Source organism: Acipenser ruthenus, chromosome 6 (genome assembly GCF_902713425.1).
Source record: "Acipenser ruthenus chromosome 6, fAciRut3.2 maternal haplotype, whole genome shotgun sequence".
Classification (NCBI taxonomy): Eukaryota; Metazoa; Chordata; class Actinopteri; order Acipenseriformes; family Acipenseridae; genus Acipenser; species Acipenser ruthenus.
Window position 1 is genome coordinate 10,139,216 of NC_081194.1, and position 25,205 is coordinate 10,164,420.

At 38.5% G+C, this 25,205-nt stretch overlaps 1 protein-coding gene across 3 annotated transcripts in view; it reads right to left on the reverse strand.

Annotated features, from left to right (window-relative positions):
• The window catches only part of LOC117411107 (potassium voltage-gated channel subfamily KQT member 5), a 176,278-nt gene that overhangs the window by 40,288 nt on the left and 110,785 nt on the right, over nt 1-25,205 (reverse strand). For all 3 annotated transcript variants that reach the window (XM_034018245.3, XM_059024958.1, XM_059024959.1), the window contains exon 2: nt 11,404-11,494. In XM_034018245.3, the coding sequence (XP_033874136.2) occupies nt 11,404-11,494 (91 nt within the window). The remainder of the gene's footprint in view (nt 1-11,403; nt 11,495-25,205) is intronic.

The following is a 25,205-nucleotide window of genomic DNA, read 5'->3' on the forward strand; positions in this document are numbered from 1 at the left end:
TGCCTGTATAATAAGAAACATTAAATCACTGCATTCATAGTCATTGAAAAAAAAACATAATATATAAGCAAACAAGGAACAATTCTCAGAGCGCAGGAAAAACCTACTTACTTTAAATTAAATGGATTCAGGCGTTTTGGTTGCCTGAGAGGGACTGAATGATTTGTAATAATGCAAAACCCCACAACAATCCCACAGGAAAACAAAATCACATCTTATATAACAAGCAATGGCCCAAATCCCTTATTAAGTAGGTCAGGTCTGGAACACTTTATAATCGATGACTGTACACAGTTTACAAATGGCTTGCTCAGTCAGACAGGTCGTTTTTACAGGTCTCAGTCCGGTAAAAGAAACTGCCAGAGTCATGCTCAATAATTCAGACAGTGGTTCATTAAAACACTACATGACCTTTTGGATCATTTGTTCTGTGTCCGTGCTTCGTTTTCACTGGCTGTGGGCCATTACCTGTAAAGTATGTTGTTCCATTTTTAACAAAAAGAAGAAAAATAACTGCTGACAACAGGAACGGGACAACGGGAAACACTAGCTAATAAGTAACATAGCAGTGAAAAGAGCACCCTTTTTCCAATTCCAGCTAAGTGACACAATTTCTCTCACAACAATGAGACATGATCCTCCATGCTATGCTTGGAACAATATCGCCCTCCTGTTCTTATGGTCAGCCTTGCTTTTCAATTGCACATGGGCCTGGGCTAATGGGGAGCATTTGGGTTTCTTATATTCCAATTGAGTTTTTCCTTATGTGAACTATTTAAAACCTGCCTGAGAGTGCACATATTGCTTTAAAAATGTATTGTGAAGTTTAAAAGTATTATACACCCAGACAGTTTCTGGGCATGGTTTGTAAACTTAAAAAGTCCTATGGAAGTCCAGTAATAGACATGATAAAGGTATGTGCAATTTTTTAACACAATTGTCCAAGGGACAAAATGCTAGAAAAATCTACCTATCCTTCTTAAAAATCTACTTGCCCGCTCGTCGTCTCACAGAACGCACACAAAAAAGTAGAATATAACTTGTAGGATTTTGGTTTTATTTAACAGTGAAGACAATCAATGAATTAGTGATTAACTGGGGTGGATCTAGCCTTGTAGCTTGAATGGTTCACTAAATTCTTCAAGATACACAAAAGGTTCCCTGTGACCCGACCTCACCTCAACAAAATTACAACATACTTTTAAGGAAGTGTTTCTTTCAGTGCAGTTTGGAACACATTTGCTAGGACATACAAGTAGCACACTAAGAGTACAACTATAATAAGCAATACTTGGGAGTTATTCAAATATAAAAATAGCTTCTGCCTGTTTTTTCCACTCTTTCTTTATAAGCTGAATTCAACTCCTGGTGTACAGGTGTTTTAGTTTGTTGCATCACAGATACGAAATCATTGTCAACCATTACTGCTGCTTTGTGGAATTCTGATTTTTCTTGACGTTCTTTCAGTTTTGTAACTGCTGAACCCCAGATTTTTAAAGCATGTGTATAATTTTAAAGCATTTTTTTACTGTTTTTCTACCAAAATGCACACAATATTTACAGTAGGCTCCATCAAATTCTGCAAAGACAAAATATGTTTATTCTTTTGTTTATTTCTATTATATACTTACTTTTTTTACACAGTGTACAACATTTTACAGCTATTGTTCCTCATCTAACATCTTGTCCCATGACAGCTAACTGGAACACTGCTGCAGCATGGTGATCCTGGTTTCATACCCTGATGGCTTTTTTTTGGGGAGGGCAACATTCTTTCCCTGCACTATTCTAATTGAAAAATAAATACATACATTAATTAATACATAAACATATTGCCATGAGATTTACAGTCTGTATTGTATTTTAAAATAATAAAATATTGTACAGATAATCTCATATATAAGCATTTCATTTCTATAATTATAAACATATGTCAATCTTCATGTTTTAATAGTTTCACAAATCAATGGATTGTACATGTCCAATAAATAACTAATAGTGCTTCTGCTCAAAGTAAAATATATATATATTTTTTTAATATAGCACTTAAATCTAAAAAATATGTAAATATGGTAAATGGCAAACTAGGTTAGCAACCCTAGGCGGTGCAGGCTCGGCAGCCCTAGGCTTTGCAGGCTTGGCAGCCCGAGGCGGTGCAGGCTTTGCAGGGCAGGGCAGGAGTTGACCCTGGGGAGGCGACGGCAGGAGTTGACCCTCGAGAGGTGGCCAGCTCCTCTGGTGGTGGAGACAGGAGGAACAAGTGGTATCCCCCTGGTGGTGAAGGTGGGAGCAGCGGGTAGTCTCCCTCTATCACTGTGGACTGGTGTGGCTCTCCCTCGATCGCTGGGGACTGGTGCGGCTCTCTTCTGGGCCCTGGCATGGACGTGCCTACTGCCTGTGGAGCTGGAGTTGGCGTGTCTCCCCACAATGGGACTGGAGATGGCGGTGCCCCTCCCATAGCTGCAGCCAGGTACTTGAGCACCATAGCTGCGATGTCTGGGAGGGATGCTGGGCGGTGTTGCTGTTCCCAGACTTCCCATCCCTCTCCATCTTGGGCCCACGGCAGGTCAATCTCCCTTGGGAGGTCCTCCCTCAGGGTCCAACAAACCAGTCCCACATCTTCCTAGACCCTCAGCTGCTCTCCTGTCGTGTAGTTGGCAGGGGTGTGGAGTATTCTGGTCGTGACAACTGTGGCACTGGTGGTGGCGGAGCTTCTCTCTGTGGCGCTGGAGCTTGTCATGGCTTCTTCCCTTTCTTCCAGGGACGGACGCTCCTCCCCTTATTCCTCTTCGAGGCCGGCAGTTGTTCCTCTTCTTCCCGAACAGGGACTTCCTTCAACAGCTCCCTGGAGAACCCATCAGGTTGCGGGCACTTCTGCCATAAATGGTCGAAATGCTCACACAGCCCACACCGTCTTGGATCTCTAGACATTCCTTCCAGTGGTGGTGGTTCTCCTTCCCACAGCACTCACAGTAGTACCACTCCTTTGGGGTAACTGTGTCCACCTCCATTCTTCTTCAAAAACAAACTGTGTACCCACAGTACTTCTCCTGGCCTGAGTCTGTGAAGGCGCTGTTTCCCACTTTTCTTACACCATATGGCTCGTAGGTGACGTCAGACCAGGAAGTGAATGGTGACGGTTCGAAATTTTTGCATAGGGCTGACAGCTACGCCACTGGCCTACACTTAAGGGCTATGCACACCGGGAGCGAAGCAAACGACACGAATACAGCACGGGTACATAAAAAAAACACACAACTGTAGCTAGTCATGAAAAGAAAATACTGTCTGCTTTTGCTCCTATTGTGGAGATGAAATAAAATAAATAAAACAAAGAAATAGTCTGGGTACAACACACACTAAAAAAATGGCATTTAACAGTAAAATAATACCTCTACACACATTTCTTTGTAAATACTAAGAAGATTAGTTAAATATAATATACTTTTATTGATTTTCAGTTTTAATACAATCTTCTCCGTTAGTGTGTGAATGTGATTATCATTATTGGGCAACATTATTTAAACACAGAACCAGTGTGTGGTGCACCCCGTCACTTTGACCAAAATTTCCAATTCTTCTGCTATTTCTTACCATATAGCATCTTTCTTTTTATTGTCTTTATAACCACTGACACTGGCATCATAAAAAACATTATATTTTTTTCGACTTTAATAATTACATTCTCATTGATGTCCATTTCTCTTATATTTCTGTGGTAATTTCTGCGGGAATGAGACAGTGACAGTCTGACAGCCTCTCCTTCGACTATCTCCGAGTAATGACGTGTTGTGTACAGAAACATCAAAGGCTCGCGCAGACAAACAAATAATACACTTCGACAGTTGTATTGGATTTACCGCTGTATCATGTATAAAGGGTTTCGCAGCCTCACAAACAATAACAAACGTATGCACAAACATTAGAATCCATTGCACGGCCGTGAGACTCTCAAAATTGTGAAAAACCGTGAGTTTCAAGGGTAAACCTTGAGACTTGACATCCATGCATATTTCCCAGACAAATACAAATTTCAACATTCAACAGCATACCATGTAAACCAGTAAATGTCAGCTGAAAGTGAAATATTTAATAGTCTATTGTAATGTTAAGCCACTGCTGTAGTACAGTATCTTGGATAACAACAAAATAAAGACATTCTAAATATAGTTTATATATTAAGTTGTTTTAAAGTTTTTTAAGAATCAGATTTGAAATTATATGATTCAGAATCGATTCTCAAAGTCGATTCCATCAATTCCCAGATCAGGAATCGATTCTGGAATCGACTCAAATTTTTGGAATTGCCAATCCCTACTCTCTTGGCAGACATTTCTGGGTTTCTTTGTAACCAATAGAAGATCAGCTTTTTCCACAGCTAGCCAATCACAAGTGATAGGGGTGGGACGTAAACACTTTTAAAAATGTTTGTGTGTAGGTGATAGACTTCCGCAATTCAGTTTACAGAAACTTGCGTGACTCTCTAGAAATATACCCAGAGTGTTTTTCTAGCAACACAACTAACATAGGAAAAATAAATAAATAAAAACTATTTGTCCAACCAGCAAAGTATAACGGCAAAACTTGTTGTCCCTCACACAAATCTTGTTGTCCCGGGTGTCGGCCGATATGAATTGCACACCCGAGATATAATAGTGTTATATGTTATATTTTTATAATAACATTTTAAAGTAATACGTTTTGATGTAAAAGCATACCAAGGATCATAATTTGAAATGAATAAAAAAAATGTCACTGTTAAAATTTCCTTTGCCCTCCATATTCATTAACTATGTGTGAATTGCTTTGCAGAAACACAATATAAATGTTTCTTAATTATATATAAACCAATTACTGCTGTAACTTTTAACCACAGGCTCCCCCCCCCAACCCCCCGACCATTTCAACAAAACTAATACATGAACGCATGCTTAATAATAAAAATACATGACTTATAATAAGAGACAAGTCTATTTTTGTTAAACAGCCATCAGTCTTTCTGAACACTTATTTTTTGACGTCGTGTGTCTCGTTATTTATCCACATCAGCGGGACCAAACCCTACAATTTTCCAGTGCCTCTACCTGCCCTAACGGTAAAGTCACAGTAAAATGTCCATTAAAGGAGAAAAGCAGTTTCATCACAGAGGGACCTCAAGGGAAGAAGAAACTACTATTCATTAATTTGTGCTTTTATGATGTATTGAATGTAATATAATTTAAAGCTATGTTTGCATTTGTCATTGTAAAATAAAATCCATACATTTTATACCTCTAATATGTCACCTGAGTATTGACCATGATGGTAATACAATAAGAGGCTTTCTTGCTCTTCTCCTTGAGATATTAACCCACTGGGATCATTATTTCAGTGCTTCGCAGCTGTAATTCAGTCAACCCCTTACATACCTTTATAATACATTTCAGAAGAATAGCCTGATTGTGATATTGTGTCTAGAATAGACTGAAACATGCTGTAAGACACTCTTAAACACACAGTTAAATAATGTTACATCAGTTACCCTCTCCATTGGGTAGTTAGCGCCTATAGGGGTCCTTAAACAATTCAAAGTTGTACTCCCCTATGCAGCAGGCAACACTTGCATCCCCACATCGTTAAAATGTACCTTTAGGTTCCTGCTTTCAATGTGCAGCATCAGGCTTTTGATATAAACATCGATATATATAATAATCTGCTCCCTTTTCGTTGGTAAAGTTTCATAGGAAAATGAATCAGATTAGACGGCAATTTGTTCACTGAATTTTCTGATTCACTTTTGGATAGCTGACATTCTTACATTATATCATATTACCCTTCATTATGGCTGCTACAGTCAACAAGTGTGACGCTAAAACTCTATTGAAGAAATCTCAGCTATGCTTTTGAAAATGGTGTCACCGTTAAGCACTGAAAGACATTTTAAAATGTATTGTCTGTTTAGCTTAAATTCAAACTCACTTTTCAACACAAGTCCCCAATCTTTTACCATGGCTTGTTGTCAATAAGAACAGTTTTCAGGATAAGTGTTGTTATAGTAATGTTGGTCAACAACAATCTATAAACATGCTTAATTAAACATAAACACCCTCTTATGAAATGCTAGAGAATTGCACAACCTGACACAGCAGTTTTTTTCCCTGTTATGAGGCAGTAACACATTCACAGCTGTACAGAAGTAGATAAAATAGTGGAATGTGTTCTATCTGTGTTCTCACATTTCAGTGACCCACTCATGGTTAAAGAGCTAGCTCAAAAGATGCCAAATCAGGAGAAATCAGGTAGCATCTTATTGGGTCTGTATAATTCTCTAATGTGAGAGACCCTGGTGTTTATAGTTACATGAAACCAGTCTAACTAGTCTTCAACAGGACATTAGGTTTCAGGCCTGGTTGACGGAATGCATCAATTGGCCTGGAGCACACTGTCACGTTAGTAAATTGGCCCCCTGTGGAATTAGTTCCTGAGTAAGCAGGCCTATGCTATAAGACAGCCCTTCACAACAGACAGTTTCTCTTCTACAGCGTAGGCCTGCTTGTAAAACATATAGTTAGCTGCTTCGTTCATATTGTTTAGACACTGTAGCTACGTTTACACCTGCAAACCCCAGCCGAGCCGGTGCCGAGTCTGGTAGGGCTCGGGTAGCCTGAGTTGCGTGTCACAGACTGCAAAAATAGAACAAATCATTAATTTAATAAAATCTTTTTTACCATGGATTTTTTATTATTATTATTATTGTGGAGAAGTACTGAAAATGCGCGGGGGGGGGGGGGGGGGGGGGGGGGGGGGGGTTGTAATACATACCTAAACAAAGGAAGCAAAGACGGGGGACCATATTAAAGGTATACATAATAACGCGCCTCGGATATAACGCTCCTACTGCATGTCCACCGATTCCCTATACAAGTGCAATATTTCTACAGTGAATACAGTACCGGTGTTCAAACTGTAAACAACTTATCAGTGTAACTTCCGTTTCTGTCTCTCCCTATTGATACAGTATCTAAACTGGCGAAAAGTTGCGCTGGCACTTTATAACACAGACATCTTATTCAGCATTCGTTTTATAACTAAATAAATATTAGGTCTGTAATGTGGTTATCTTTCCTAATCTATTAACTTTTTTGCTGCGAGAGGAGCTGCAGCTTTCTCCGGGAGACGAGACGCTTCAGTCCCGCTCTGGCAGCCGAACCTGGAGCGAGCCCATTCCCTCTTCCCCTCGCCCGACCCGCTCTCCTTCTCGCACTTGGTTTGCTTGTCTGTCGCTTCAAACTGAACTCCCGACTGCCGTTTAGCCAGGCTATAGTTTAAAAACTGCTGATTAAAATGATCCTCGAGTGGGAATGTTACCTTTTTTATTTATTTTTTTGTTAAAAATATAGCTTTGATTACATTGTGCTTTATGCATGGTTAATTCACGGAAAGTTACATTTTTGATTCACGATATGTGCATTATAGAGAGGGAGTTATTTTATTTAGTATTTTAGTCAGACGTGTGTTGTTATGTGTCCTGCGGAATAAAAGTAAGGAGTTAAGAAAACATTTACCGGTTGAGGTCCTGGGGGTTGCCACTTTCTTGTAATGACGCTTGAGCGTGATGATGAAATGCAGTAACCCCGCCCACAGACTGCTTCGGCCCCGAGCCAGATTCAGATATGTTGCAGGGCTGGAGTTTCACGGCTTGGTTCTGGCTCAGCTCGGTTATTTGCTAGTGTAAACACACCCGTACCGTGAGGGAGCAGCGTGGAGCCCTCACGGTACGGGTGTGCTAGTGTAAACAGGGTATAATAAATCAGTTTAACCACCTTGGGATTTGGGGTGAAATCTTTGCATCTTTGTGCCCGGTTTACAGACCATTACAGTTGGTCCTTTGTCTGTTTCATTCTTGTTTTAAGTTGTGCTACCTGGGTCTTTAATTTTCATGTTAATAGAAGTGGTGATACCACAGCTGAATTTTTACAGTACCAGGGAATGCTCCTAGAATGCATCAACTACTTATTTTTTGTGATAATTCTTGAACTATAAAGATATTTGAAAAAAGATGGTTTATGCCGTCCAGGGCGATTCCCCATGCAGAGAAAAATCCAGCTGTGGAGGATCCCCACTGGGATATTATTGTACTTTATGAAGTACAAAGAATTTATTGGGTACTAGGGATGGGAATTTTAAACGTTTAAATGTATAACCTCTAAATAAGTGGTTAAATGTTTAATAATATGCTAGATGTATAATCTGTCACGTGACAAACGCATATTTTTTAATGCATTCATTTTAGTAATTTATCATCAGTAGTCTGTCGCGTATCAGACTGCTCTAGTGCCACAGTAAGGGCGGATGTTATAAAAAGGAAGGGGTTGCCTCCAAGTAGCTTTTCTAAGTGGTGCAAAAGAAAGATTGACACTGGGGCGGGTTTTATTCTCGGTCGATCTGGCGCTTCATTGGTGCACTGTGTGTGTGTTCATGCCTGTAGTAGGCGTGGTATGGTATCAATTCCACGGCAGGGTAATAAGAGAATGACAAGAGGTTTTTCTGAGTTTGTTCTATATTTAAAATGGCATCTCTAACAAAGGAAGCCACGTTTGGTAGTATTTTGAGGAACCGGACGAGAAAACCATGGTATGTAAATAATTATGCCAAATAAAATTGCTGTACCACAAAAACACGTTCAATGCTTCACCATTTTAAATGATAACATTTGCTATAGATTTGGCCGAATAGGGCGTGATCACGTTATCCGCTATGAGGACAGTTAATATCAGTCACAGTGCTCTTTACAGTTCCAAAATATTGTGCTATTTTATCCCTGGTAATTACCGTTTCCAGAAGTGAATTTCCAAAATTGTAAACACAACTCGCTTTCGCTTTCCTGTAGCCATTTTGCATTAGCGCTGTACAATGGGTGATGTTCATCTTTTTTTTCAATTTCTTTTTTTTTTTTTTAAACCATATAATTTTGGGCAAAGTTACTGTTCCTGTTTTTTTGTTGTTAAATTAACCTTTAAGAAGCACACTATTCTAAAAACATTACACTATCCGAAAATGTGTTCAATATGTATATAGTATATAGTTATCTTCACTAGCAACTTTAATTGCAACTTTAATTACCACCATAAATATAAACATTTCAATATATACTTGTTTTAAAAATATATATATATATATATATATATATATATATATATATATATATATATATATATATATATATATATATATATATATATATATACTTTGTAGTTAAGTCTTTGCAAGGTTAAAACTTGCTTATTTAGGGTTTATCTGCTTAGGAAATACTAACCAGGGTTGTCAGTATCAGAATGTAATATAAAGAGTGTTTGTGCGTGTATGTAGATTTAAACATTTAAATGCTGACACTGCAATGTGTTTAAACGTTCATAAAAATGTACCAAAAGCACATCCCTATAAGGTACTGTAGTCCACAGTACTTGTGTAGGGACTTCTTTGAGAATAAAGCCTTACCAGCTGTCTTGTGTACAGTATATGAATGTATGGAATTGTAAATGTCTATTGCATTGTCATGTCTGTTATAAAGAGTTATCCTGAAAATCAGATGTGCCACCTCAATGAGGTAATGCATTTAAAACATTTTAAATAAATACATTTAAAAAAAAATCAGTGGCATTTAAATAGACACAGCATACATAACCATGCAAAGCTGCAGTTAAATGGAAACTACTGGTGGAGTAAGTGTTATTACACAGAAATGGTCTGTACCAGTGGTTTTCAAAGTTTTTAGGCCCCATACCTCTTTCCAAAAAATCTAGTCTACCACATACCCCCATCTGAGATAGGGTCATAATATACCTATGAAAACAGAAAAAGATGTATTTTCTAATTACTAGGCTTTAAGTACTTACTGATGTTAACTGAAAATATATATATTTTTAAATGCTTACCTACCAATGTGATGGACGTGCTTGCTTTTTATGACAGATTTCAGTAAAACTACACAGATTAGTAAACAATACACAAGGGTATGTTATTCTGTATTTTAAAATGAACGAATAGGACTTCAAGTTACAAAAAAAATGTCAGCGGGTGTAGCAATGTGCTCCGCCCCTGTGTGTATTTTGTGTTATATGTTACGTGTGGTGTGTTAATGTTGGGGTATAGATATTGCTGCACAGGATATAAATGGGTCTGTGTAGCACGAGTGAGTTAAAATATACAGCTGTATTTAGGCACAGGGATTGCACGTGCATTTAAAGTATTTAATAGTATGTGAGCATGGGGTTGCACAAATTAGTTCACATGCTGGGATTCAAGTGAATAATTAATTGGTAATTGAATCCCGGCACAACAGTATCTATATAGATGCACGTTTGCACGTTTCACTTACTCGGGGTTGGGTGTTCGGTGAGTAGAGAACGGGAGAGAGAAGAAGAGTAAAATAAAGTAAAATAATAATTCATAAAAATTCATAACAATTGCTATTTACAATACTTGTTTGTTTTTGACTCACTGTGTTTGTTTGTCTGTTAGTCCACTGTTTGTTTAAACCGTTTTGTTTGTCTATTTATTTTGGCCTCAAGTGCCGTGTGCTGTTTTTTTGTTTAAATATTTTATTTGTTTCATTCAATTAAACGCACTGAGCACCGCAGCGCCTCAGTTTCACCTGCCACTACTGTCTGTCTGTGTTTCCTTCTGGCCTGACGTCACCCCTACAGCCAGCCTGTTCACAGCGGGTCATTTAAAAAAAAAAAAAATTGACTTGATTTGTACACAAGTATGGCTGTGGCTTTATTTGAAAGGAGATTCAACATTGTTAATTTGATTGCTTAGTCGCAAAGTACTACAATGTGGTAAAAAAAAACAAAAAACTGTTGTCCGCCATTACAGGATTTTTCTCGTGCACCCCATGAGGAGCGCTCGAGTACCCCAGTTTGAAATCCGCTGGTCTGTACAATGGTGTCACCGTGAAATTAAATTGAATAATACAATAATGTCCAAAAGGTAATTTACTTTTCTGTTTGAGTAAGTGTTCTTGACAGTCCCATTTCCTGTGCCATCACTTTTATAATCATCCAGATTGCTGGGGGCTGTACAACTCCTATGGTGCAGCATATGTAACAGGGTGGAGGCTTAGCAGAACCAATGACCCTGCACAGTGCAAGTGAGCATCTTTACCACTATGCAAAATATCCTGTGCATTTGTAGTTATAGAGCTTTTAACCACATCTCGTCTCACTGACAGGGGACAGAATCCATAAAGGCAGTGTATCACACAACACTGGCCGTTACATTAGCAACATCTAACATGTTTTGAGACCACTGTACAAAGGGGGTGCATTGAGAAAGTGCTAGAATGTTGTGAGACTCAATAATTCTAAATAATAGGTGCAAAACATCACATGCATGCAAAAAGGAAGTTCCTTTTCAGCTTACCAGGATGAGAAGACAATGGGAGGCAAACTCTGTGTGTTCTGGGATGGTGGAAAAGACTGACAGAACCAAGCAGCCAAAGACCAGAATAAAACTGCAAGAGAAAATGGAAAGTTTTAACAGTGAGTTCCAGTACTTCTGAGCTCAACATTGCAATACAGTTTCATGCCAACACCCTTACAACTACCCCAAAGATCTTAGATATCTCAACTACATGGAAGCCATTGAATTGCATTTATACCATTGTTTGCCATTGTAACCCGTTTAATATGACTGGCATCCAATACATTTACATGTAACCATGCAATAGTGATTAGAGGGTCTACATCTCTATAGATGCCTTCTTGTTTTTCAATAAAAATGTAAAGAAAGACATCATCATTGTTTCTTAATCAGGCTGAATGCACATAGATCTATGAATTCCCTTTTATTTAATTTGCACAGTTGTTGCATATTTTTTAAAATTCAGCAATTTTGTTTACATATTCACTGCTGTTTTGTAATAGTGTTTGGGGGATTGACAGCCACATCTTCTTTATTGGCTAAGAGAGAGGAAGTAATCGGAGAGATCTTCCCCTTTTGTGACCTGGAATGGTAATAAAAGCGGAAATTGACGAGATGCTCAGACTGGGTGTAATAGAGGAGTCCCAAAGTGGCTGGAACAGTCCGATTGTTTTAGTGGGTAAGCCGGACGGGTCAACTCGGTTTTGCATTGACTTCAGACGAGTTAATGAAATATTGAAGTTTGACCCTTATCCCATGTCCCGCATAGATGGGTTGCTGGAGCGTCTAGGCACGGCTCATTTTATGATGACACTGGATTTAACAAAGGGGTATTGGCAGATACCCCTAACCCTGGAATCAAGACAGAGGACGGGGTTTTCGACTCCTTTCGGGTTATACCAATTTAGGACCATGCCCTTTGGGATTGCATTTTGCGGCCCCATCAGCAGTACGCAGCTGCTTACATAGACACATAGTTATCCACAGTGAGGATTGTGTGTAAGGTAGCGGCAGTACTGCAATCCCTGCGGAAGGCTGGGCTCACTGCTAACCCAAAGAAATGTTTAATTGGAAAGAGTGAGTCGGGGTATTTGGGGTATCGAATAGGGAGTGGCCAGATCAGACCGCTGATTGCTAAGGTGAAAGCCTTGCTGACTGGCCAGTCCCTATGACCAAAACCCAGGTGTGGTCTTTCTTAGGACTATCGGGCTATTATAGGAAGTTCATCCTGAGCTTCACCACGCTCACTGCTCCCTTAACTGACCTCACCCAGAAGGCTGTGTAAATGCTTTTACAATAGATGCTCACAAATCTGACTTTTTCACATATCCGCCTATACCCCAGTCCACACGGGGTCGGATATGCGATTTTGTATTCTTAAGAAATAAAAATACATTTCATAATTATTATTTGTATTTCATAGAAAAAATCACATTAACGAAACTATACAGCTCTGCACTGATTATGTCATGTGACTATATGCAATCTAGGCGGGAAATTAAAATACTACACACTGTAAACAAGAAAATGGATGTCTCTAAAAAGGCTAAAAATGTGTCTGTAGCAGATCGCATAAAGCAGTATCCAGCAGGAGTTTTACACAGTAATGGAGGTAAGCTCTTCGTTACATCCTGCAACATTACTGTAGATCAGTACCGAAAATCGTCTGTTGTCAGGCATTTAGATTCAAGTATTCACTGAAAGAAAACAACGGAAATCCACAGCAGAAACAAAAAACGGTGACTTCCATGTTCCAAAAGTGCACTGAAAACCGTGTAGCACGAAACACATACAATTTTGCCCTGAGAGAGACATTTGTTTGCGCAAGTATCCGTCTTGGAAAATTGGACAACCAGAAGTTACTTCAGACCGAGTGTAGCAAATGGTGGAGCGATTTCTTCATCAGACCAACTGAGATGTGAATACTTACCTAAAGTTGCAGAGTATCGCAAGCAGATTATGGAATTGGTAAAACAGTCTGGTTGCTTGTCAGTGGTCGCTGACGAGTTGACTGATGCCCAAGATCAGTATGTGTTACACATTGTATTTGTTTTGCAAGGCCTAAATGGTGAACATGCATCTGACTTAGAACTGTCTTTGCAAATACACTTTACCTACAGACTTTACAAGCTATTGTAAAGTGCTTGAATAACTTTGATGTTGATTTTGATGATGTCAGTGCATTTCTCTCTCTATTTGCTGTTTTAAAAAAAAAAAAAAAATCTGTACACATAATTTATAACATAGTTCTGCGCACATACCGTGAAATATGATACTTTACCCGTGACACTGGCTTGAATTTAAAAAATAAAATCTGCGATTTTCACAGGGCCTTACTTATATATAATAATTATAATTATAATGATTTATTTGGAAGATGCCTTTATCCAAGGCGACTTACAGGTGTTAATGGGCAGTACAGGGTTACAGGGTCCCTGCCGGCAGCAGCTGCAGTTGAAGCCAGCATGTGCAACAGAGGCCCAAGCTCTATACATGTGACCGCCGCCGTGTAGTGTGAGTCTTCAAGTGTCTGTGGATTTGACCCACTGGGAACTGCAAGCCAGCTCTCTGGGAATGAGAGACTGCTTTCGTCTTGGCTTTGCCACTGTCCTTTCCAGCGTAAAGTCATACATTTTAGGTTTTAAACTACTTAGTAAAACTTTATGAGGATAGCACATCCCTAAATTGAACCGTGGCAGTGCAAAACCAGAACTGTCTGTGTTTAATTATTTAATTAAAGAACTCTATACCAGGACTGACCTTTGAGATGCATCATCTCATTTAGTGATGGTGTCCCATATGAGTAACTTCACTTTTACACTTTGAAATGGGGATTTCCATTGTTACTTTGCAGCAACTCTCAAATGATTAAAACTGAAGAGCTGTTTCTTATTTTAGAGCCACGCAAGATGAGCTGAAGGAAGGTCTGTACTCATTTGTTGCCAGTCAGCCACACAGCTTGGTTACACAAAAATAATAACAAGCTATATCTGCGGGAATCATGATGCTGTTCGGGTGGGTAGTTTCAAGGTAAAATGATGAGGAAAGCTTTCTGTGCTGCTCTGCTGTCTTTGGTTTGACGTATACTGTGTCCCAGTTACGCACAGGAAAGGCTGATGAGACTTTTCTGACTCTTACATTATACCTGGTTAAGATGCATTAGTACAGTATTTATCTTATTCCAAATCCCACAGGTAAACATTTATTCCTCTGACCGGACAGATGGAATGATACAAGTTATTAACGGCACTACTATGAGGCTGCTCTGCAAGACATTCTTCAAGACACTGCAGTGTGGCAATGTGCCCCGCCCCTGTGTGCATATTATGTGTTGTATGTTGCGTGCGTGTGTTAATGTTGGTGTATAGTCATTGGTACACGGGATATAAACGGGTCTGTGTTTCACGTGTATTTAAAAAAGTGTAGATTTGTATTTAGGCACGAGGAGGGCACAAATCACTTCACGTGCTGGTTAAATGTAATATGTGAGCACGGGGTTGCACAGAATTAATTCACGTGCTGGGATTCAAGTGAATAATTAATTAGTAATTGAATCCCAGCACAACAGTATATATAGAGACACGTAGCATTCAGTCGGGGTTGGGTGTTCGGTGAGTGGAGAACGGGAGAGAGAGAGAAGGAGTAAAGTAAATGTAAAAGAACGTAAATATTGTTATCTGCTCACCGTGTTTGTTTGTCTGTCTAGTCCGTTTTGTTCGTCTATTTATTTTGGCCTCAAGTGCCGTGTGCTGTGTTTTGTTGTTTCAAACCTTTTATTTTCTGTTCTGTTATTAAATGCTGAGCGAAAGCATTTGCTCAGCTTCACCAAACCCCAAATCTCTGTCTGTTTATTTCCTGCATCTGGTCTGACGCCACCCATTCCGGCCGTCTTTGTGACAGCAGTCACCTATAAATCCCTTCAAACAAATGTTTACTAAATAGTCTTTTGTCCCAGGACTGGACTTTTCACAAATACATTTGCTGACATGAGATGTAATACAACAAACAACAGCAAGCAAGGCAACCTGATTAGTATGACGTTTACTACAGGAGGTCCCATTCAATTGTTCTATGAAGGGGGCAGACTTCTAAAATAAAGTTAAATAATTATTTTCTCCCACAACAGAGCAAGATAAATGAAAGTCAACAGGCAGCCTCCAGGTTGGCTGGCCAGTAGCGTGATGAGGTGACAGTGCCAGAGCCAATGAAACTCTCCCTGAGGAACCCCCAGCAAAGATTGCTACCTTTGCACAGACAAGGCACGTTGTGCAAAGTCTTTAGATGTTCCTAGAGCACTAGGTGATGCACTAGGTTAATGCACAAGCATTCTGATGCTCTGAAATTTCTAGTTAAAAACAAAAGCCATTTTTAAAGCTTACCTTCAAACCTCAGTCTTTATGAAAGCTGTGAAAACGTAGTGGCTTTTATAACACTGCTAACCTAACCTTAACAAATCTTAAACTGGAGCTACCAATTTCAGCGTGTTAGCTTTTGAATGAGCAGTTCTAATTTTAGAGTGCTACGTGTTAAAAAACGCACTACATATGTACAGTATACATTTTTTTGCTCCATGGACATGTAAAAAGAGTTTCTATAAAGGGAGTCCTCCGATCCCAGAACTAAACCTATGCTCTTCTGAGTCTCTGACTCTGCACACCAAGTGGTCATGACTTTAACAGATGAGCTATGCTACTTTTCATTACAGCTGCCTGTCTTGTAGCGGGATCACTGGAGAGGGAAAGCAATACCTCCCAATCAGTACGGCTGAAAGTGTTATCCGGTAACATATGCATGCCTCAGATTTTCCTCCATTTTAACTGGAACTGTTTATCCAAGAACAAGACATACGTCAAGGCTCTTAACACTGCCAAAGCATGCTGAACATTGGGAGGTGAATATCCAATGACAATGATGCCACGTGACAAAGGCAGGACGTAATAAAAAAAAAAAAAAAACTGAGTAGATGTTATTTGCAGTCAGCCACTTCTTAATATTTTGACACTTTACTAACGTTTAAACGTTTGAACTCTAAACGATTTACACCCTAGGTTGTGACCTAGCCCAGCATTCTGACTACAGCCATTACCCCCACTCCCCGATCTGTTTGACTGAGCTCCTGACCACAGAACGATTTCCACAAGTCTCATGAGAGAAATGAAACTCTGTTATATATATATACAAAGGTCTCGTAAAACAAAGAGGTTATAAAAATGTCATTAACAGCGCTTCTGGAATTTCTATAGTAAGACAACTGACAGTGGAAGACAATGAAAAATATTCTGGAGTAATAAAACAAATCTTAAAGAATAACAAAACTGCATGGAAAGTAGTCCTTGGGGTCCTAGAGGAAAACTGTTGACCCTCAGGCTGCAGAAAAGTGTCTGACAGCCAACAATTATTTTTTAGGACTCAAACTCTGTCACTCACTTTTCTGACCCTTGGGGCTAAAAGTTTTGCAATCCTTAACTACAGTCTGTATTTCCATAATATTTAAACATAGATAACTGTATATAGATCATAAATAGGTTCCTAACAGCAAAATAATAATACTTAAACAGATGTCTTTTCCATTAAAAGGTAATTGACCTAAGTGTTTCAGTAATAAATGACAAGAAAATCAACACAATAAAAACACCGTATTTCAGTAGGGACTAAAATAAAATATTTTGGCTACGGCCACGATTGTTTTTTCCATTACTTCAGTACTCTACCGGCTATATCACCAATACATTTTCCTCTCACATGATAAAGATAATTCATTTTCCATCAGATTATTATGAAATATAAAGAGGGAAACCCATCCCAAATGCAATACTGCCTGAATTATAACAGTTGCCTTTTGAATTATTGAACACTTTATACAAATACTTTCAGTACATCTGTATTCAATATTGTCTGAGCGCCTAATAGCCCCTTTCTGCCTGAAACAGAAGACATGTATCTTATTGCAGGTGGTGCTAAAGAGTTCTCACTGCTGTAGCTTTTTCAATGCTACAACTTGAATGGAAAGATGGATTACTATTAATGGTCTATAACTGAAATACATCTGGTTCTGTGTACAATTTAAAAACACATACATATTATGTGTGGTCTCCAGTAACCTCTTTAAAACATGACCTAAAAAAATTTTCACTGCTAGACTTCTATGCAATACAGTGAAAAGGTACACTTAAATAAAAAGCACTTGCCCTGTCAATTGGCATCTTGACTTTCCCCATGAGTTATATAATCAATTCATTATTGCAAGCTTTGCAATCATCCCCATTGTGTGTATAAATAAAATATTTGTTCTTATCCACCCCCGAGCATGTGAGGCTCATAAATGTCCCTGTTTATGGGATTAATCAATGTACGCAATCAATTACAAACACCATTATAAATCTGTAGAGGTTTGAAACAGGATCCCCACAAAATAGAGCTTATTTAGGAAACATTTTGTTTTTTTATATGTAGACAAAGCAGGTTTAGGCTACATTTGGAACATAAAAAATAGGTACTGCATGATATGGTTAAACCCTATCATTGTTCATCTTATTAAACATGTCAGCAACACAGAGTTTGAATTCAAGTCCAAACCAAAAATGGTATTAAGTAAATAGTAATAATAATAATAATAATAATAATTTATTTCTTAGCAGACGCCCTTATCCAGGGCGACTTACAAGATATCACATTATTTTTACATACAATTACCCATTTATACAGTTGGGTTTTTACTGGAGCAATCTAGGTAAAGTACCTTGCTCAAGGGTACAGCAGCAGTGTCCACACCGGGGGATTGAAGCCATGACCCTCCAGTCAAGAGTCCAGAGCCCTAACCACTACTCCACACTGCTGCCCTCTGCACCTCTTCTGTCTTCATATTTCTATAACCTGCATGTTGTATTATACATTTCAGCAGCTACACAGTGGGGTATTTACGGGACTATAGCATCCATCCATGTACCATACCCTACTGACACTCATGGTCGCAATATCTTTGAGCTAAAATATATATATATATATATATATATATATATATATATATATATATATATATATATATATATATTAGTGCTGGCACAAATATCCAAATATTCGAATGAATATTTTTTGACATGTATTCGGAAACAAAAAATCAGATGTTCATATTCGCTAGCAATGACAAATATACCTTGCACTTATTTGCTGCCTCACCAGAAGTTGCGCAACAGTTTAAAAAATGGCAAATGAAAAAGAGCTCTGTGATATGTGAGATTAATACAGTGTTCCCCTTTTATAAGGTGGCCTGTTATATGGCGGAACAGATTATAAGGCAGTACGGTCATGGCTCCCATTTGCCCCATAATGCCATTACACTCACAATAGTATGCTTAACTATGGCTCCCGACTACAGCAGTATAAAGTCGAGCACTATATACAGACGTGCTCAAATTTGTTGGTACCCTTACAGCTCATTGAAATAATGCTTCATTCCTCCTGAAAAGTGATGAAAATAATTAGCTATTTTATCATGTATACTTGCATGCCTTTGGTATGTCATAGAATAAAGCAAAGAAGCTGTGAAAAGAGATGAATTATTGCTTATTCTACAAAGATATTCTAAAATGGCCTGGACACATTTGTTGGTACCCCTTAGAAAAGATAATAAATAATTGGATTATAGTGATATTTCAAACTAATTAGTTTCTTTAATTACTATCACACATGTCTCCAATCTTGTAATCAGTCATTCAGCCTATTTAAATGGAGAAAAGTAGTCACTGTTCTTTTTGGTATCATTGTGTGCACCACACTGAACATGGACCAGAGAAAGCAAAGGAGAAAGTTGTCTGAGGAGATCAGAAAGAAAATAATAGACAAGCATGGTAAAGGTAAAGGCTACAAGACCATCTCCAAGCAGCTTTATGTTCCTGTGACAACAGTTGGAAATATTAGTAAGAAGTTTAAGGTCCATGGAACTGTAGCCAACCTCCCTGGGCGCGGCCGCAAGAGGAAAATCGACCCCAGAGTGAACAGAAGGATAGTGCGAATGGTAGAAAAAGAACCAAGGATAACTGCCAAAGAGACACAAGCTGAACTCCAAGGTGAAGGTACGTCAGTTTCTGATCACACCATCCGTCGCTTTTTGAGCGAAAGTGGGCTCCATGGAAGAAGACCCAGGAGGACTCCACTTTTGAAAGAAAAACATAAAAAAGCCAGACTGGAATTTGCTAAAATTCATATTGACAAGCCACACTCCTTCTGGGAGAATGTCCTTTGGACAGATGAGTCAAAACTGGAGCTTTTTGGCAAGTCACATCAGCTCTATGTTCACAGACGAAAAAATGAAGCTTTCAAAGAAAAGAACACCATACCTACAGTGAAACATGGAGGAGGCTCGGTTATGTTTTGGGGCTGCTTTGCTGCGCCTGGCACAGGGTGCCTTGAATCTGTGCAGGGCACAATGAAATCTCAAGACTATCAAGGCATTCTGGAGCGAAACGTACTGCCCAGTGTCAGAAAGCTCTGTCTCAGTCGCAGGTCATGGGTCCTCCAACAGGATAATGACCCAAAACACACAGCTAAAAGCACCCAAGAATGGATAAGAACAAAACATTGGACTATTCTGAAGTGGCCTTCGATGAGTCCTGATCTGAATCCTATCGAACATCTATGGAAAGAGCTGAAACTTGCAGTCTGGAGAAGGCACCCATCAAACCTGAGACAGCTGGAGCAGTTTGCTCAGGAAGAGTGGGCCAAACTACCTGTTAACAGGTGCAGAAGTCTCATTGAGAGCTACAGAAAACATTTGATTGCAGTGATTGCCTCTAAAGGTTGTGCAACAAAATATTAGGTTAGCGGTCCCATCATTTTTGTCCATGCCATTTTCATTTGTTTTATTATTTACAATATTATGTTGAATAAAAAATCAAAAGCAAAGTCTGATTTCTATTAAATATGGAATAAACAATGGTGGATGCCAATTACTTTTGTCAGTTTCAAGTTATTTCAGAGAAAATTGTGCATTTTTCGTTTTTTGTGGAGGGGTACCAACAAATTTGAGCACGTCTGTATATATATATATGACAAGATCAAATTGGCTTCCATTTCTATATACAATCTGTTCTTCTGGAGAAGGTCCCAAGATGTCAACATATGATAGTCACTTTCTTATTTTGACATGTGGCTACGCTCTGTTAGTTAACACACAGTTTCAAGTTATTTCAGAGAAAATTGTGCATTCTTCGTTTTTTGTGGAGGGGTACCAACAAATTTGAGCACGCCTGTATATGTATATATATATATATATATATATATATATATATAAACCTAAATAAAAAACACATGATCAACACAGCAACTCTTGAGCCTCTAGTTAAAAGTTTTGGACAGCAAAAAGTAAACAAAATAGATTATGCGTGCACATTCCTAGTGCAATCTCTGTGAAAGGCCATCAGGGTCAAAAACTTATTGTCAGAAGTCAGAATCTCATGGGACAGAAAAAAGGCAAGCACGTCATTCTGAAATGCCTTGTTTAAACAGTGCCCAACTTGCTCAAATTGTATATGTATGATTTTTATATAGATGTTATATATTATATATTTTTTGTTGTGACTTTCTGTTATGTGTAATGTAGTAAACGAGAACCAAAATGATGAGTTTTTTCCCCTTCATTTTACAACGCCATTTCCACGTTTGTTTTATTTGAAGTTAAATTTCAGTTTTCGTTTGCTTGTCCAGCTAAAAAAGGCATAAGTAAACCTCATGTTTTACTATGGCCACTGTTTACTGTGAAGAAGAGGCAATGGCAAGGAATAAAAAAAAGCAAAAAAAGAAATACAATGCGGTCTCAACTTTAAGTACTGTTTATTTCGCGAATAAACAAAACAACGTTTAACTTGAACTGCTATTTGGCATCCGTTGTTTTGTAGTTAATTCACTGGGGTAAAGTAAGGCCTACACAGCTTATTCTTTACTCCTGGGATATTTTTCTATTTTAACGTGTTAGCTATTGTAACAACTTGCTGTAAAATAAAAACACACACACACAGGGGCTACACCCCCCTGCTCCTGCTGCTATGCTGTCTCTGCCTGAGTTCTGAGCAATATAATGGCTTTTACTACTTTTTAAAAAACGAACGAATATCCAAACGAATATTTAAATTACGAGCATATATCAGAATGTTGTAGCTTCAGAATTCCTGTCTAATTATGTTAAGGATATTCATTCATTATCCTCTCCCTCGTCATGCAATTAAGTCACGACACAAAAACAGCTGTTGTGCTTTATTCTTTAAATACAACTGCTTGTATCAGGCAAACAGGCTCATTTACTAAGATTTACAGTACAGAATATACAATGACTTTCAAAATGATCAGTAAAGTTGCCATTCTGTATAAATAGTATATGTTACAGGGTTAAGGCTTTGGTAAAGACCCTGGATGCTTCATATCCTTGGCTTCTGTCAAGACAAAGCAACCCTATTGAGTACAGCAATACAAATGGAGTGGGTATTCTTTTCCCTCAGCCAGCTGGTCACACATTGCCCAATTCAGTAGATCCATCTCCTGCACAGAGAGTTACATGTCATGGAATGTTTGTGAGGAAGTCTGCTGCCTTGAGTTTGTCTGGGTCTTTCACACCGACTGCATGCCTGGACATTCTTTTGGCACTGCTAATACGCTCCTGTCATCTGTAATGATTTCTTTTTATTAAATGTTGAACTGCAAAAGGAGCTTACTGACACAGCTTATGTCTTTGAAGGAATGCCATAAATCCAAAGGTGATCAATTCTCATTCTTTAAAAAAGCTTTCAACTTTCATAAAGCCTTTCCTTTTAAGAGCACGTAGCTGCCGGTAAAAGGATGTGGCTTGGCTTCTCCGAGACTACACAGCAACTTATAACAACAGCCTAGCATTAAGAGCAGTAAGCCTCACTCTGCTCTTCAGATTTATAGCTCTCTGAAAGACCTCCGAACCGCATAAAATACCATGAAAAAGGATTGCTCAGAAAATCACATTTCAGGAAACTTACGGATAGAGCTTTCAAAGTTGGTCATTGTTGCAGTTTGTTTCAAACATCCTTTGTTTTTCATGAAATACACTCTTTTTTTTCTGTCCCTCTCAAAGTACTGTAGTACTCCCAGTTTACATTTTTTTTAATTGTATGACTTTTAGTTTAGCATCAAACACATCTCCAGGTCAAGCTTTGCCTTTCAATGCCACATTCCACCAAACCATAAGAAAAAAAATCATAATAGGATTTTTATCCTATCCTATTAAAATAACAACAACAACAACAACAACAACAACAACAACAACAACTAGAACTGCCAGGCAGTTTTACGGCTTCCAAGCTCAGTACCAGTTTGAAATTTTGGCAAGCTGTAGCACTGCTGCACAAGTGTCAGCAACAGATCAGTTTTATGGAGCAGTTTCAATTCAAAATACTGCATTAGTTCATTATCTCATGATGCTTTATAACAAAGCTAATTTTATATTATATTAGGTCAAAGGTCATGATCAAGGTCATTCTTTAATAGAGCATATATGGGTTCCTACATGTGTTGTATAGTAACCATAACCCTATGTTCGCTGTAAGGAGTTATAAGCTAGTTTTACATTTGACCTTAGAAAGGTCAAAGTCAAGGTGATTTTTGGATAGAGCACATATGGGCTCCTATCTGTGTTCTATAGTAACCGTTAACCTATCTGCACTTTGTAAGGAGGTATAAGCTAATTTTACATTTGACCGAAGATTTTGAAAGGTTTTTAAAGAAATGCATCAGGTGGCCATATTGGTTTACGCACAAACACCATTTTTTAAAAAAAAGTCAATTGTATTGACACAAGAATGATGCTTGTCAACTTTGGAGTTAATCAAATAAATCATTTTTCAACGGGAGAGGTTTTAAATTTAAGAAGAAAATGTAGGTCTGGTGGCCATCTTGTTTTACAAAAGAACACCACTTTTCCCTATTTGAATTCCATTGTTCCCAGGATGATGCCTACCAAGTTAAGAGTTAGTTGGTTAAACGGTTTGCAAACAGAAACAGTTTGATGTTTGGGGCACATTTTTGGTGAATTTGGTGGCAGCAATTTTGATAGTAAAATTTATTATTATTATTTGTTTATTTATCAGACGCCTTTACCCAAGGCGACTTACAGAGACTAGGGTGTGTGAACTATGCATCAGCTGCAGAGTCACTTACAGTTACGTCTCACCCGAAAGACGGAGCACAAGGAGGTTAAGTGACTTGCTCAGGGTCACACAATGAGTCAGTGGCTGAGGTAGGATTTGAACCGGGGACCTCCTGGTTACAAGCCCCTTTCTTTAACCAGAAAAATTTATCGCAGTAACTTCTGTTTCGCAAACTTGAAGCGGGTCTGGTTGCTGATGACTTTCAAAGTTTCAGATCAGTAGGTTCACCGCTTCCCAAGAAGAAGATTTTTGAAAGGTTTTTTAGGAAATGCGTCAGGTGGCCATCTTGCTTTAGGCACAAACACCACTTTTGAAAAAGTAAATTGTATTCACACAGGGATGATGCTTGTCAACTTTGGAGTTAAACAACTAAACTGTGTTCAACTGAAGCGGTTTTAAATATAAGAAGGAAACGTAGGTCTGGCTGCCATCTTGTTTTATGAAAGAACACAATTTTTCCATATTTGAATTCCATTGTCCCCAGGATGACGCCTACCAAGTGAGGAGTTAGCTAGTTAAACGGTTTGCAAACAGAAGCAAATTGATTTTTGGGCACGTTTTGGCGAATTTGGTGGCAGCCATTTTGATAGTAAAATTTATCGCAGCAACTTCTGAAGCTGGTTTGGTTACTGATGACATATGCAAAGTTTCAGATCAATTGGTTCACTGCTTCCCAAGAAGAAGATTTTGAAAGGTTTTTTTCCAAAAAATGCGTCAGGCCACCATTTTGGTTGACGCAGGAGAGCAATCTTTTTGCATCTGAACTATAATCTACACAGGATGATACCTACCAAGTTTCGATTGGTTACACCGTGCGTGAACAGGAGCAGTTTGAAGTTGATGGAAGAATAATAATAATAATAAGAAAAATCCTAACAATAACAATAGGCTTCCCAGCCATTCTGGCTTGCAAGCTTAATAATAATAATAATAATAATAATACAATAATTTCCACTTGGTTGTCTACTCTTTCAATATTAGTTTTTAATAGGGGTATGCCGAGTACTCGGCTCATATAAGTACCTGCTACGATGATTGCAACATTTCCAAATACGAATCGTGTAAAAAAAGCCTACTTCTCATTGTAGTACATTGTAGTAGATTAAAATCAGCTACTAGTCGCAACTGGGCAGCCACAACTGTTTCTAGGGATATAAATATTTGCAAGGAAAGAGCAGGGACTAAAGCTTTACAGAATGCACAAGACAACTCCTGATTATGGTCTTGGTGATAAGGATACTCATTTATATCATACACTTACGTCATGATACAAAAACAGCTGTTGTACATTACTTTTTAAACACAACAGCTTAGTTGTAGCAATAGGCTAATTTACTAAGATTTACAGTACAGATTCAAGGAACATAAAACACTACTGCTTTCAAAATGATCAGTAAAATTGTCAAAGTCTGTATAAATAGTACTGGATATAGACTCAAGGCCCTGGTTGCATCACATCATTGGCTTCTGTCAAGAGTTTGCAAAGGAATCCTATTGGGTACAGCAATTAAAATGTGGTCATTCTTTTCCCTCATCCAGGTCATTGTTCTCCCCCACTGGTACCCGGACAAGCATGACGTCCCATCTCGGCTCAACTCAGCTGTCAGTTTCCATACAGACCACTGATAACAGATTGAT